General features: G+C 36.6%; 1 protein-coding gene across 1 annotated transcript in view; it reads left to right on the plus strand.

The window, feature by feature from the left end:
* The first annotated feature begins 554 nt into the window (after positions 1 to 554).
* Positions 555 to 14,687, plus strand: part of BANK1 (B cell scaffold protein with ankyrin repeats 1) — a 315,422-nt gene continuing 301,289 nt past the window's right edge. The window contains exon 1 of the mRNA XM_054485718.2: positions 555 to 847. Within this exon, the coding sequence (XP_054341693.1) occupies positions 604 to 847 (244 nt within the window). The 5' untranslated portion in view covers positions 555 to 603. The remainder of the gene's footprint in view (positions 848 to 14,687) is intronic.

The following is a 14,687-nucleotide window of genomic DNA, read 5'->3' on the forward strand; positions in this document are numbered from 1 at the left end:
AATTTAGACATGCTTGAGAGAGAGACATTCACTTTAAGGTTCTGGAACAACTCCTTTGATATATCTCCATCTTTAAAACTAGCAAACAAACTCTTGTTTGGAGAGGCTAGTTAGAGCCATAAATAATTTTTTACTGGGTCTATTTCTGAGTTGGAGCAGGAGTAAGAAATACATTTTATATGGAATTTTATATCACTTCAATTTATGAACCTAGCCTAGAAAGTCTGTGTAAAATGAAATATTTTAAAAATTACAGTATTTTATCTGTATCTTCATTTCTATATGTATGTATCTATCATCTATGTATCTACTCATCTATCTATCTAATTATTCTTTCTTTCCAGCAAATGTTCACTTCTGGTTTCCCTACGTCTGCCTGGAAGTGGGGGCAGTATGGCAGTATGGAAGACCTAGAAAGGGACAAGGAGAGCTACAGTAACAGGGGTCTAAATATATCCTAGGGTGAAAAGGTGAGGAAGGAAACAAGCGCAGAAGTGTTATAAGAAACCAAAGCGGCCTTTTGAGAAGGGATGCAAGAGCAGGCCCCTGAGCAGTTTCACTTCCTCTGGGCGCACAGCAGAGCGGAGCCCTGGCCTTGCGGGCATGAGCCCCGGGGCTGCGTTTCCTGAGACCTGGCCGCAGCCGCCGCGGGTGGCAAGCGGGCTGGGGAGAGCCGAGGGCCAAGGGAAGAGAAAATCGCGGGGAGTCTCTGGCCGGAGAGTCCAGGTAGCGCTCGGCGGGCAGCAGTGCGCAGGGCCCTCGGCTTCAACCGCCACAATGCTGCCAGCAGCGCCAGGCAAGGGGCTTGGGAGCCCGGCCCCGGCCCCCTGCGGCCCAGCGCCCCCAGGTGGGTAGTCGCGCATTCGGAGGGACTTGACGCGGGGCCGGGCTACGGGGCTCTGCGGAGACCACGGGCCATCGTTAGACAACTGCACTCGGGCACTGAGGCCAGGGCGTCCCTGAGACAGGGCTTCTCCTTTTTATCCTGCCGCCAGGCAGCCCAGAGGGTTCTTCTGTCCCTGACTTCTCTGAGGGGCATCTGGACGCCACGAGGAGGGAGCGCGCTGGGAGTTCTGGCCAGCGGGCTACCCTCAGTGTCTGCAACTTCTGAGGAGCTGGAACTTTCCCCAGCACCCGGGTCAGGGTCCTGTAGTTTCTAAAATCACTTTGCAACCTGTTTTAAAGCAATGCGCGTTTAAAATTATACGTAATTATTTTCAACAGTCGGTAAGCACAGCAAAACCGCTCATTTGTAGCGTCACGCATTTACCTGCCCGGCCTGACAAATCCCATCCTGGTGAATTGGTAGCGCGGACTGTAAGTGCCCTGCTTCTTGGCAGGTGGCTTTGCAGAGAAACTCTACCAACACCACCTCCCTACTCCACTGGCTTTACTAACTTGGTCAAAGGAAAACGGTCAACTTGGTTGAATGCAGAAGTAGATTTATATTTTCAAATGGACGTTAAGGCAGTTTTATTTAGTTCTTTTTGAAGCATTTCAAATGCATTTGCAAATTACACAGTGATATAAAAATGCTTTTTAAATTAAAAAAACTTCACTTAGGTATTAATATTACTGGAGTGTTCGTGGTGAGAAGTGCAACAAGAAAGTATATTCTGAGTGAATTTTTCTTAATTTGCTGAATAGAAATAAATTTCTCATACCTTTCTAGAATTTTTTAGGTAATGTAATTTTGGTTGTAGCTATTTCTGTTGGCTAGTGCATTTTTACATAAATAAGCTTTAGGGATTGCTTTCAGTTAAATAAGAAGTATATTTGTGTCAATGAAAAGTGACAAGAAAGGACTTAGAGCCCATAAGTTAGTATTATTAATATTTTAACTATTGCATATTGACATTCTTGAAAACTGTGGCTCTGATGGTCTGCAGCAGAGCAGCCTTTGCTAGCATCTCCAAATAAACCAACTATGTCTTTCAAACTTTGAGCAGGTTACCTCTTTTGTAATTCCAGTTTAACAATTTTGTTAGAGAATGGGGTACAGTTTGTTTCAAACTTCTAGATTAAGCAGTTTAGGCAGAAAATGCCTTTTATTTCACTTGATACTAAGCAATACTTTGAGGCACTTGCTATTGTGAATAATGCAAGAGTAATGTGAATCAATATTTATAGCATTCCAATTATTCTTGTTCCTCGCATGCATTCCCCCCACCCCGAACTCCTTGGGTCCTTCTCCATGCAGTATTTATCACTTGCTTCAGTTACTTCCTTTTCTGGCCAACGTAATGAAACTTTTCTAACAACGAATTGTCTTTTGACATTATCCCATGCCCATATTCTTGATATGAGTAATCTTCTAGCTTTTATAAATCCAGTGGTTTGTGTGGTTTTTTTGTTTTTTTTTTAATGGAGAGCTCCCTCTCTCTCCAACAACGATCTTAATATGGCACATTGGGGGTCAATTGGTCCAACTGCCTCATTTAGAGAAGAGAGCACTGAGATCCAGAGTGTGAGTTGCTCATGGTTTCATAACTAGTAATTATTTGAAGGTCACCCATTCATTAACTTAACAACAAACTTTTATTCCCCCTCAAGAGTCATGTAGTAGTAATAAGAATGTAGAATGGTAAACACAGTTTCATGCCTAGGAAGGTATATTTCTAGCAGGAGATAGAATGTACTGCTAGACAACATTAGTGTATACTACCATCAGAGATTTATTAACTGTTGAGTGTCCAACTTGTTCTTTAATGGAAGCAAGAAAAATAGAATATCCAGATCTAAAACAAGGTAAAAATGATGCACGATGGGTGAAAGTTACAGTTAGGATGTATTTTCTGGTTTGTATTTAACTATATATTGCTATCAGTGTCCAAAAGAGAGATTCTTCCTGTTTTATTCCAAAACTAATGATTTTAAAAATTTAATTTTAACTTCTGTTTTAATTAGGGAGTGATTATTTATTAAATCACAGATTTTTCTCCACACCATAGTTTTTTAAAAATTTTTATTGATATTATTTGATGCATCTGATGAAACTTTAATAAATGATTTGCTTAAGAACAGAAAGCATGAAAGGGTGGAATTAGCATTTAGACTGTTTCACCTTACGCTGGATGCTTATACGTAACTTGTAAGGAACATGGTTTGTCTAGGTCTCTGCCCTCTAGCTTGAAGTTCGTAAAGATTTGAAGCTTTTTGCTTTGACTGCAATCTTCCAACATAGCCACCGTCCTACATTTGTTCCACTAAGGAAATAACCTGGTTCCATGCTGGTGGCTGGAAAAACTTGCTTTCTTCAGACCAATCTGGAAATGTTCTGATAAGGTCACTTTTGCTAGGATTTTAAAGACAAGGAGTGTTTTCAGGATATCTTCACCATAATGAGGAATAATTCTGAAAAATGCAATTGCTGAAGATTTCAAGGTTAAATATCAGCATATTCAAAGTTACACCTGGGACAGTAGAGGAACCTTTTCTGCAATATCTATCTGAGGATGTATTGTAGGTGGTTATACCCTACTTATGATGGTCTTTTGACTCATACTGCCTCAGATCTAGTCCCAGCTTCATTGCCTGTCTCATCTGTGACCTTGAATAAATAATGAAATCTGTCACTGTCTCAGTTTTTTATTTTGTTTATTAAAAAGCAAAATCCGAGAGAAGAAATCCTGTATATGAAAGTTGTTTAGGGGATTAAATGGGTAAATGCAGGTGAAGTCCTTTTCAGGGTCTTATAACAAATAGTAACTGCTTTATACATGCTAGTTGTTATATTAATTCTTAGGTCATTGATCAGTAGTGTCATATTAGCTTATATAAGAGTGGGAGTTCTTATTGAAAAACTGCCTCATACTGATTGCCTCATACTGACTTGAGGGACAACTTAATGGGTGAAGCAATCAAGCTCTCATATCAAAAAAATTAGGAGGTATGGCCTCTTGTATAAAGATACTGTTATATCCTTGGGAATATATTGTGGTTAATAGTTCTGAAAGGAGAAAAAAAAGAAATTCATAATGAGAAGAACTAAGGATAGTTTGATTAAAAGGGAATTAAACTAGAGCAGTTGCAGGAAAGAATAAAGAAGGAATTTAATAGGACAAAATGAGAGCATGCTCTGTTTTCTCATATCTCAGAGTACCAGTTGTGACTCAGTTTACATAATATATAAATATATTTGAAAAAAATAAGCATCAAACAGAAAAACTGTAGAGTACTTCAACTTATAAGAAGATGAGAATCCATTTTACCAAAATATTTACTACTGGGTTAAAACAAAATTCCAATATAAAATGAGGAACATCATTCCTGACAAAAATAAATCACATGTTTTAAGAATTTAAATGGTTGTTGCTTAATCACCTAAGTTACACTTACTAATTTACTGCTTTCTTCATAGAATATAGAGTATCTTGCAGTAATTTTGGAGATAGCTATGAAATAAGAATAGAAAAGGCAAACATTTCATAAGTTATTATTTAAAAAGTAAGTTATTATTTGGCCTTGTGATCCTTTCCTTTCCTGTTTTAAATATAAAGAGTGGTATCTAAGTTTTAGTGCAGACATTGAAATAGTCCCAGTGGTGAAAATATTAGATATCATATGGAATTATACCCCTCCAGTAATTAGTTTTTAGTCAGAGAAAAACAATGAGCCTTTTAGACATTTACCCCTGAATTGAAATCTCTTTGTTGTTTCTAAGTGTTCTGCACTGAAATAATCCAGAAAGATGACTTCCCTCTTTAATCATGAAGAGTAATTAATCAATGCTTTGTGATCTTTTACAAGATTTCCTTTATATCTGGTTCATTAAAATATGTTGTTATGTTTCATCATACTATGTGTCATATCTTTGTTTCTTCTAAGTGTCTCTGCCATTTTCCCATATGATTAATTCCCATTGCTTTGTTTTCATATGTGTTCTACATTATAGTGACACACTGAAAAGTATAAGAACAGTCTCTGACTTGGAATTCCATTTACTATATGCCTCATTTTTTTTTTCATCTGATACATGCTGAGAATAAAGCCTCGTTTGGTCAGGAACAATATTCTCATTCCTTTTTTGTTATAGGATCATGTCTAATTTTCAGAGGAATAATACGGTGTCAAGACCACTTGAAATTTTAGCCTTCTTGTAATAGCTTCCGTTTATTGTGTTTCTACTTTGAATTCATATGAAATGGGAATCATACTAGTTGATAAGTAAGGGTGTCAGAAGGGTAGTGTCTACTCTGGACAAGAAGTCATATTGTTCAGTATAGTCATATGAAAATATTTAATAATTCACTGTGTTCTTTTATCTATGGAAGCTTTTCTAAACTGTTAAAAGTGAAACTTTTAAGTCACCATGTTTTTTTTTTTTTTCTAGGATGGGGAGTGGAGAAACACAAAGGGGCATGATTCTATAAAATCATTGAAATGGCAATTATAGAATATTTATTGTTACTGTCTGAAGAATCTCTAAGGTTACACATTTTCTATTGATCACATTTTATTTAGATTTAATGTATTGGTACAGTTTAAAATATTGGGAAAGGAGTGTGTTTTTAGTACAGTTAGTAAATTATTAGGTCACTATTGTAAAAAAGTGAGTGACATAAAATTGAGGCAAAATCTACTCTGATTTCAATTAATGGGCTAATTTCTTTAATTCTCTCATAATTTCTCAGTAAAAGCATAGAACTTTCACTACTTTAAGTACTTATTTGTAGGTCAGAGACCTTTCCTGTATCACGTCCTACAGATCCATAGCCATGCAAATCAAGTAGAATGAGGACAATTATTCAGATTCCCAGAAACAGTCACCTGGGCCAAGAATAGGCACATGATGCAAGCCAGCCAACTGGTTGCTTAATGGCCAGTGCTGTATGTTGTCAGGCTTATACAGATTTGTTGAATCTGTGTAAGTATAAGCCACATATATAATCTGTATAAGCCACAAAGTCCTTTTGTCTTATTAAATGAAAGAATAAAGATTCTTGTCAGTAGAAGATTGATGAAAGATGAGATTATTGTCAGTGGAAGATCCAGTATACAGTATAAGATGACAGTTAGTTGCCTCATGTTTAAGATGCATAAATAGAAAGAAACTGTGATGAAAGAACTGAGGAGACCGAAAGACAAAGGGAGTAGTCTCGATTTCTGATTTCTAGTGACGGAGCAGCTGCACTTGTTTTTCTGATCTTATTTGCCCATGAAATTGCTTATAGTATCCTTACATAAATTTCTCCTTACATGAACTACTTTGAGTGAATTTCTCTTTTTGGGAGGAAAGAAAAAGTTTGGGCTAGCATACCTTTATTTATCAAAAACTGCCAGCTATCAGCTTCTCTTTTCAAAAGTTGTTATTGTTAAAATGATGTCTTCTACGTATCTTCCATTGAAAATTAAACAATCTGAGAATGAAATCTGTTCCTTCCATGCACTAGGAATAGAGTATGAGTAAGTCTGGTGGTCCTGCAGATGAGCATATTTCGAGTGTCCTGCCTTTATTAGTGAAATTTGAAGAAAGTCCATGCATTTATTTTTAGGTTTTCAAACCTAAATCCTTAGAGCTGGTGAGAAAATAATTCACTCAAAGGTTAGTATTATAAGAATTAAGCACTGTTAAAAGGTTCAGAGCTTTGAATTATGTAGCTATGAATTTATAACAACAATGTTTTCCCATGTTTTGTTAACAGGATATTTTTACTTATCTGAAAATTTTATAGCATACTGCTTCTGGCAAGTTTTTAAAATACATTTAAATTGAGGCATACATTAGTGAGAGAATGGTTGGGGCATTTATCTTAGTAAATGTCACAAAACATATTTACTTAGTAAAAGAGGAAGTAAAAGAGTAAGATGAGATATAAAACTAGGGATTATCTTCAACTCCCCTGGTATATGAAGAAATATGGCACCATTAACAGACCATTATGAAAACTTTATGTACAATCAGTGGATTAATATCAGTATGAAGCAATACAATACTGTGTTTTAGAGATTAGTCTTTTACCAACCTATTTTCCTGCAATGGAGTAGAAAGTATAGTATCTCCATTAAGTTATACATAGTGTGTTATTAATGTTCACCTTAGAAAACAGGAATTCAGTGTGTTCTTGCTAAACTTCAGAGACAGGAACAAATTAATAAAGTTCAGATGTGATCAATTAAGTCCAATGACGTCAGTGAAGAAATGAGACACAGAAAGACAAAATTTTTTCAAGATGTGACAAGGTTACACTCACAATGTTATTATAATGAGTGAGGAGAAGAATCTGAAAAGTAAACCAAAACCTAATTGCATAAATTTGTGTAAAAAATTCCCCAAGTACAATGAGGAGCTCTTGAAGAGTTTTTAATGAGGGATGGCATGATTAGATTTTGTGTTAGAAGATCACATGAGCTGCTATTGATACAATTAATTGGAAAAGGGCAGCGATGGAAGTTGGTGAACAATTAGGGGTTTGCAATGAGTAAAAATACAGGGAGAAGTGGACAGATTTATTAAGAACTATTACTTACATACCTTTTGTGATATAGTAGATTTGGAGTCTGAAGGGGACAGAAATGTGAAGAATGACACCTAGGGTTGTGGTCTGTAAACCTAGGAGAATCAAGAATGTGTCATTTACTCCATCGGAAAGGAGTGAAGGAACAAGAGGACACCGGGAGGGCATGAGAGAATGTCATTTCAATTTCAGATCTGTTACATTTGAGGAGCATGAGAAATAGTCACATTAAGATGTCAAGTAAGCAGTTCGATTTTAGGATCTGGATGTCAGAAAGGCAGTTCAGACTGGAGATATAAAATTAAGAAAAACATTGTATTTAAAACTACAACAATGAATAGGATAACATAGATAAGGTGACTCAGGATAGAGACCTGTGGAAAGCAAACATTTCAGTGTTGGTAGAGAAGGAGGAGTTGCTCAATATGACTGAGGAGAGGCTAAAAAGAAGGAAAACGAAGATATAGTGACAAGAATTCAAAAACAGAATGTTTCAGGAAGGTAAGAATGGTGAACTGGCCCAAATTCTTTTGATAGGTCAGGCAAATTGAAGCCTGAAATTTAGCCAATGGATTTGGCATCATGAAACTTGCAGATGACCTCAGAGAGAGAAGTAAGTAGCTTTAGTAAAGAGGATGAGAGCTGAATGGGAATGAGTGGAAGAAGATAAGGTGATGGAGGCCATGGATAGACCCTTTAGAAATATGGCTGAAGATGTGGCATCAAGGAAAGGATTTTACTTTCATTGTTGCTTTAAGATCAGTGTCACGGCAGCAATTTAATTGTTCTCAAAAGCTGATGGCATCACACCAAAGGGGGGTTTTCTGCTATGAAAACTTATAGAGAACAGCTCCATGAATTCCATTAGTAATAATACATTTTAATGTGTAGATTTTCTTATGTGTTTAAGAATTTCTGTCTCGTCAAATGGTATTTCTAGTTCTAGATCCTTGAGGAATCACCATACTATCTTCCACAATGGTTGAACTAGTTTACAGTCCCACCAACAGTGTAGAAGTGTTCCTATTTCTCCACATCCTCTCCAGCACCTGTTGTTTCCTGACTTTTTAATGATTGCCATTCTAACAGGTGTGAGATGGTATCTCATTGTGGTTTTGATTTGTATTTCTCTGATGGCCAATGATGATGAGCATTTTTTCATGTGTCTGTTGGCTGCATAAATGTATTCTTTTGAGAAGTGTCTGTTCATATCCTTTGCCCACTTTTTGATGGGGTTGTTTGATTTTTTCTTGTAAATTTGTTTGAGCTCTTCGTAGATTCTGGATATTAGCCCTTTGTCAGGTGGGTAGATTGTAAAAATTTTCTCCCATTCTGTATGTTGCCTGTTCACTCTGATGGTAGTTTCTGTTGCTGTGCAGAAGCTCTTTAGTTTAATTAGATCCCATTTGTCAATTTTGGCTTTTGTTGCCATTGCTTTTGGTGTTTTAGTCATGAAGTCCTTGCCCATGCCTATGTCCTGAATGGTATTGCCTAAGTTTTCTTCTAGGGTTTTTATGGTTTTAGGTCTAAGATTTAAGTCTTTAATCCATCTTGAATTAATTTTTGTATAAGGTGTAAGGAAGGGATCCAGTTTCAGCTTTCTACATATGGCTAGCCAGTTTTCCCAGGACCATTTATTAAATAGGGAATCCTTTCCCCATTGCTTGTTTTTCTCAGGTTTGTCAAAGATCAGATGGTTGTAGATGTGTGGTATTATTTCTGAGGGCTCTGTTCTGTTCCATTGGTCTATATCTCTGTTTTGGTACCAGTACCATGCTGTTTTGGTTACTGTAGCCTTGTAGTATAGTTTGAAGTCGGGTAGCATGATGCCTCCAATTTTGTTCTTTTGGCTTAGGATTGTCTTGGCAATGCTGGCTCTGGGTATATACCCAAAGGATTATAAATCATGCTGCTATAAAGACACATGCACACGTATGTTTATTGTGGCACTATTCACAATGGCAAAGACTTGGAACCAACCCAAATGTCCATCAGTGACAGACCGGATTAAGAAAATTTGGTGGCCAGACATGGTGGCTCATGCCTGTAATCCCAGCACTTTGGGAGGCCAAGGTGGGCGGATCACGAGGTCAGGAGATCTAGGCCATCCTGGCTAACACGGTGAAACCCCATCTCTACTAAAAACACAAAAAATTAGCCGGGCGTGCTGGTGGGTGCCTGTAGTCCCAGCTACTTGGGAGGCTGAGGCAGGAGAATGGTGTGAACCTGGGAGGCGGAGCTTGCAGTGAGCCGAGATCACGTCACTGCACTCCAACCTGGGTGACAGAGTGAGACTCCATCTCAAAAATAAATAAATAAGTAAATAAAATAAAATAAAGAAAATGTTGCATGTATACACCGTGGAATGCTATGCAGCCATGAAAAGGATGAGTTCATGTCCTTTGTAGGGACATGGATGAAGCTGGAAACAATCATTCTGAGCAAACTATCACAAGGACAGAAAACTAAACACTGCATGTTCTCACTCACAGGTGGGAACTGAGCAATGAGAACACTTGGACGCGGGTTGCAGAACATCACATACCAGGGCCTGTCGTTGGATGGGGGGAGGGGGGAGGGATAGCATTAGGAGATATACCTAATGTAAATGATGAGTTAATTGATGCAGCACACCAACATGGCACATGTATACATATGTAACAAACCTGCACATTGTACACATGTACCCTAGAACTTAAAGTATAATTAAAAAAAAAAGAAAAGAAAAAGAATTTCTGTTTCGTTTTTTTCATTCCTTCTTCTATGTTTCTGGAGCTCCTCCTTCTCTTCTTCCCATTCCTCTCCTCTTTCTTTTTTTCCTTTTTTGTTTTTTTGGTATTGATCTTAATGGAAAATAAATAGTTGACACTTCTTTCTGTGAAAACCTTGGTACAGTGTTAAATTATTCCTTAGCTTTACTTTCTATATATCATCCCTTCCTTTTATCCATATTGGAATCCATTCATTCTCGTTAAAATCCTGTTTTTGCATTTGCTTAGTAGTTACTGTCACAACTACTTGATAAAGCTCTACTCCTGAATAAGTCTTTCTGGCTCTATTTTTCCTGTCTGAATCCAAGAGACTGACTATTGCTAGATAAAAACACAAACAGGTTGGTAATATAAATTTAGGCAATTCTTGTTACACGTTAGTTGTTTCAGACAAGATTTGTTTTTAAATTTTTAAATTTTTTTGAGATGGTTTCTCACTTTTGTCACCCAGCCTGGAGTGCAATGGTACGATCTCAGCTCACTGCAAACTCCACTTTCTGGGTTCAAGCGATTCTCCTGCTTCAGCCTCTCAGATAGCTGGGATTACAGGTGCCTGCCAACACACCTGGCTAACTTTTGTATTTTTAGTAGAGACGGGGTTTCACCATTTTGGCCAGGCTGGTCTTGAACTCCTGACCTTAGATGATCCACCCGCCTCGGCCTCCCAAGGTGCAGATGTTTCTGTCATGTCAGATTGCTATAATCTTACATGTTTTCTATATTCTGATGGGCAAAAAACTGTATGCTTTGCTACCTAACACTGTACCCTGTAGACATGTGGCTGTTGAGGACTTAAAATATTTCTGGTTCAAATCGTGATGTGCTGTAAATGTAAAATGCACACCAGTTTTCAAAGACTGAGCACAAAAAATAGAAGGTAAAATCTCTCAAGAATGTTTATATTAATTGCATGTTAACATGATACTATTTTGAATTTATTTGATGAAATAAAATTAGTATTATTGTAATTAACTTACTTTTTATTTGTTGCAATATGGTTGCTAAAAACATTAAAACGACATATGTGCCGTGCATTTGTGATTTGAATTAAAATTTCTGTTAGATAGCAATGCTCTCGGCTTTCAGAAAAAAAAATTCCAATGAAATAAATTAGAAATTTTATTTCTCTCTCATGACATGTTGTTGAATATGTATTATGAGATTACTCTCATGAAAATGTGAGCAAAATTCACAATTCCTCCAGCAGTTTAGAGAGAACCTCTGTCTATTCATGCTCACCACACAAGGCATTTTCATAGTGATATTTTGCTACTATTTTAATTAGCATTTGTCTCTTGAAATCGAGTGTTTTTCATATATTTCTTTGGCATTTTGATTTCTGTGTGTTATATATTCACATGATTTATTCATATTTCTCTTGTGCTTTTTGTCTTAAAAACTTGTAAGACCACATTACATATTTAAAATGTAAACTTTGTCTTATGCGTCACAAATATTTTTCTTTTATCACTTATTTGTTAAATAATTTTGATTGTAATATTTGCTGCTGTTGAACACTTTTTAACACTAATTGTGTCAAACATACTTTTCTTTCATAGCTTCTGTTTCTTGTCTTGGCTGAAGACACCAGTGCGTTCCTCTTGAAGTCCAGCCACCTGCCTGCTAGGGTCTAAGGGTCTTTTATAGGCACAGGATGGGGGCGTGGCAAGCCAGGGTGGTCTTGGAAAATGCAATATTTGGGCAGGAAAACAAAAATGCCTGTCCTTACTTAGGTCCGTGGGCATAGGCCCGGGGATAGAGCCCTAGCCAGGGACCACACCCTCCTCTACCCAGTACTTCCCTTCCCACTTTCAGTATCATTTAAAGGACCACACCCTTCCCAGTACTTCCCTTCTGTATCAGTGTCTTAATGATTTGTGATGAAGGCATTTCTAATATTATCATACAGGTAAAAGAGTAATAGTTGATAGAGTTCTATGAATAAAGCTTTAGTGACATAATCAGAATTGCCTAATTGATGCCTGAAGTAATTTATTCCCTACAGGTTATAAATATATACAATGTCTCACCCAGATCTGTGAAGGTCAACAGAATAGTAGAAATATTCCATTAAGCAAATTTCTATTTCTGAGCAACATATGGGTAATTAGGAAGCATTTATAATTATGGAAAGAAAACAGGGGCTGCTTTTTTATATATCTTTTATGAGGACAAGTCTGCTAAGAAGTTAGCAATTAGCACACATTACATTTCTGCTTTCACTAAGGACGTATTTTGTGTTTGTATGTAGTAATGACCTCTTAGAGTCATATTCTGATCTGTTTCAGACATGATCTAATGGCTGCTTCACTTAGTGGTTGTAGGACCCTATGTAACTTCATTATAAGACGTCTCTATACCTCATGTTTTTGTCTTTTGGAAAAGATGAAAAAACAAATAGTATACTTGGAATAAAATTGGTGCTCTGTAATTGACAATTATGGCTGTTGCTGGGTGAGTAGGTGAGTTGCCATGTGGGACATTACGAAAGTTGACTTATGCTTTTCTTACCTGATAGTCAATTCCTGAAATATGTGGACACAGACTTCCATGGCTTTATTCCTTTAGTACTCTGTTGCCCAAACCGTGTTCTGTAGCATATACTGTGTGTTCTTTGGAAAAAAATTTCTGTGGTGAAATGTTTTGAATATGCATATTAGGATATTTAAATGTGTGAGAGATTCTGCAACAATGTCTCTTCAATTTCCTCTAAGACATTGTTTCGCAAATATTTATTTAACTATGGGATGCATTGTTGTCTCAACATTGATAGAGAAATAAGTTCTTTTGAACAAATTTGTCATCTCTATTAAATGGCAACTAGTTCTTGAGAGAATGATTGTTTCAGCCAGAAATTGGTAGTACTGCTTTTAGTTATATTTTCTTTAGTGTTATGCATACCATAGTGTAAATAAAGTTATGATCCAGTCTTGGTGGCCATATTTTCATTGAGTGAGAGGGAGGGAATTAACAGGAACAGAAAATTAAGGGGCTATAGTATAGGGAAAATGGCATTGGTAGGCTGAGTAGCAGGGCACACACAATTTGCTTATTTCTTTAGTTCCTTTAGATTAATTCCAGCTATTTAGTTGGGGTGAGTTAGGGTTGTGCTAGTGAAAATGAGAGGAAAATGAGAAAGTGGTTATCTATTAGAGAAAGTAAAGTGTGTGTGAATGAAATAGAAGTAGGAAAGCCCATAGAGAATTGTAAATACAGTTGACTCTTAACATAGATTTGAACTTCCTGGGTCTACTTATATGTGGATTTTTTTCAATAAATATATTGGAAATTTTTTGGATATTTGCAACAATTTGAAAAAACTTGCTGATGAACTGGGTAGCCTAGAAATATAAAAAAATAAGGAAAAATTCGGCATGTCATGAATGCATAAAATTATGTCGATACTAGTCTGTTTTATTATTTACTACCTTAAAATATATACAAATCTATTATAAAAAGCTAAAATTTATCAAAACATAGTCACACAAACACTTACAGACCATACATGTTTTTATTCACATTTAAGAAGAATGTAAACAACTATAAAGATACAGTATTAAATCTTAACTGCATGAAATTAACTGTAGTACATACTGTCCTGCTGTAATAATTTTATGGCCACCTCCTGTTGCTACTGCAGTGAGATCAAGTGTTGGGAGTATCTGCTAAAATGGTGTATGATGACAGTCATCTCTGAGTGAGTAGTTTGTCTGTCTAGTAAATTGCGTATTACAGTACAAAGAGATGTCTCATGGTTCTTGTATGCTCTTCATCTTGTAAACCTTGAATAATGCCATGGGACTCATAGGAAGTACCACTAGTGATGCTGGTAGTACTCCCAAGAAGAAGAGAAAAGTCATGACATTACAAGCAAAAGGTGATTTGCTTGATACATACCATAGACTGAGGTCTGCAGCTGCAGTTGCCCACCATTTCAAATGGTGGGCAATTCATCCTGTAAACAGATGATGTAAACTTACAGTATTGATAAATACAGTACAGTATTGTAAATGTATTTTATCTTCCTTATGATTTTCTTAATAACACTTTCTTTTCTCTAGCTTACTTTATTGTAAGAATATAGTATATCAGACATATAAGATACAAAGTATGTGTTGATAGATCGTTTATGTTATTGGTAAAGCTTCTAGTCGGCAGTAGTTGAGTTTTTGAGGAATCAGTTATATGGGGATTTTCAACTGCTCAGGGGTCATTGCCCCAACCCCTGCATCGTTCAAGGGTCAATTGTATAAGAATATTTTGAATGTGTGTGTTTATGCAGTTAAATAGCATGTGTGCATCTCAACTAATCAAATTATTTTGAAGGTATTTCACATGTTAGACTATATAAATCTGCCACTATGTCAATAATCATGTAAACTATGTAAAGTGACATCTCATTTAAATATTGGGATTTCATCCATCAAAATATTCTAAAATTAAGAACTATTTGACTGCA

Source organism: Pongo pygmaeus, chromosome 3 (assembly GCF_028885625.2).
Source record: "Pongo pygmaeus isolate AG05252 chromosome 3, NHGRI_mPonPyg2-v2.0_pri, whole genome shotgun sequence".
Classification (NCBI taxonomy): domain Eukaryota; kingdom Metazoa; phylum Chordata; class Mammalia; order Primates; family Hominidae; genus Pongo; species Pongo pygmaeus.